General features: G+C 68.0%; 1 protein-coding gene across 1 annotated transcript in view; it reads left to right on the forward strand.

Moving 5' to 3' along the window:
- Positions 1 to 5: 5 nt before the first annotated feature.
- The window catches only part of ZNF703 (zinc finger protein 703), a gene marked incomplete at its 5' end in the record, with an annotated part of 3846 nt that continues 2216 nt past the window's right edge, over positions 6 to 1635 (forward strand). Inside the window, 2 exon segments of the mRNA XM_005856503.2 lie at positions 6 to 119; positions 1091 to 1635. The exon segment at positions 1091 to 1635 is cut by the window's right edge and continues 5 nt beyond it. Of these exon segments, the coding sequence (XP_005856565.1) occupies positions 6 to 119; positions 1091 to 1635 (659 nt within the window).

Here is a 1635-nt window from a genome sequence, read left to right on the forward strand (position 1 = left end):
TGCGCCAAGCTAACCGGCTCCCTATCAGGGTCCTGAAGATGCTGAGCGCTCACACCGGCCACCTCCTGCACCCGGAGTACCTGCAGCCGCTGTCTTCCACTCCCGTCAGCCCCATTGAGGTCAGTGTCTTGGTCTCTGCCCGCCCTGCGCCGTTCCCATTGCGCCCACCACTGCCGGGCCCACGGCCCCACTCCCTGCACCCCGTCCTCGGGCGCGACGCTCCGGGCCGGCCACACTGGCGGACCGGGTGCGGAGGGACCGAGAACGGAGGTGATCAGAGCCCACGCGGTTCTCCCAGGCTTCTCCGTGAAAGGTTCCCCTTCCACGCGCGCCCTTCGGGGCTACGGGTTTTCTCTCGGATTGGGTTTGCTCTTGGCGTCTCCCACTAGGTCCTTTACTTTTTCTGGCATCCAGTTTCTAGGCCAGAGATGATCTTTCCTGGGTCTTTCCTGCCCCCACCCCGCCGCCACCACCACCACCACCACCACCACCACCACTCGCGCCCGTCCCACTCCGCCTCTGTCCCCTCGGGTTAGAGCGCACGACGCCCCGGCACTCCCGATCCCGGGGCTTTCTTCCTCCCCGTTCCCTGGGTGCGCTCCCGGGAGAGGGGGGCTGCTAAGCGCGCCCACGGCAGCCCAGGCTTTAGAAGGCGCTTCTCCGGGTTTTTGCCGCGCCGCGCCTCCTCCCGGAAACCCGTCCCAAGCGAAGTTCCCCAAACTGAAGGAGTAAGTTTTCCCTGGGCTTAGAGGAGAGGGAGATGAGAGGGAAGGGGGCAAGTCGCAGCCCCGACTCCAGAGGCGTCACCCTCGCCCGCGGGGGCCGTTGATGGGCCACTTCCACTGCCCCTTTCCCCGGGGCCTGTGGTGCGCTCTGGGACCCAGCGGGGCCAGGGATCCACCAACGGGCGACGAGCAGAGAGAGCGCAGTCCTGCCCAGCTGCGCCGCCCACCGGGCGCGCTCAGACTTCTCCCCCAGGCCTTCTCTCTCCCGTGCCCACCCGGCTCCCCAGGCACCCCACCTACCCGGCTGGCCCTGTCGGTCTGGTCGTCTCACTCCCTCTCCCCGCTCTTGCCACTGTCTCTCACAGCTGGACGCCAAGAAGAGTCCGTTGGCGCTGCTGGCCCAGACTTGTTCGCAGATCGGCAAGCCGGACCCGCCGCCCTCGTCCAAGCTCAACTCGGTGGCGGCGGCAGCCAACGGGCTGGGAGCGGAGAAGGACCCCAGCCGCTCCGCCTCGGGCGCTGCCTCCGCGTCTGCGGTGCTCAAGCAGCTGGGGGACTCCCCCGTCGAGGACAAGTCCAGCTTCAAGCCCTACTCCAAGGGCTCCGGCGGCGACTCCCGTAAAGACAGCGGCTCCTCCTCTGTGTCCTCCACCTCCTCTTCCTCCTCGTTGTCCCCGGGAGACAAGGCAGGCTTCAGGGTCCCCAGCGCCGCCTGCACGCCCTTTCCCCCGCATGGAGCGCCCGTCTCCGCATCTTCGTCTTCCTCCTCGCCTGGTGGCTCCCGGGGCGGCTCCCCGCACCACTCTGACTGCAAGAATGGCGGCAGCGGAGAGATGGACAAGAAAGACCAGGAGCCCAAGCCCAGCCCGGAGGCTGTGTCCGTGAGCCGCGGGAGCAGCGGGGAGCCCGG

Source organism: Myotis brandtii, unplaced genomic scaffold (genome assembly GCF_000412655.1).
Source record: "Myotis brandtii unplaced genomic scaffold, ASM41265v1 scaffold103, whole genome shotgun sequence".
Taxonomy (NCBI): Eukaryota; Metazoa; Chordata; class Mammalia; order Chiroptera; family Vespertilionidae; genus Myotis; species Myotis brandtii.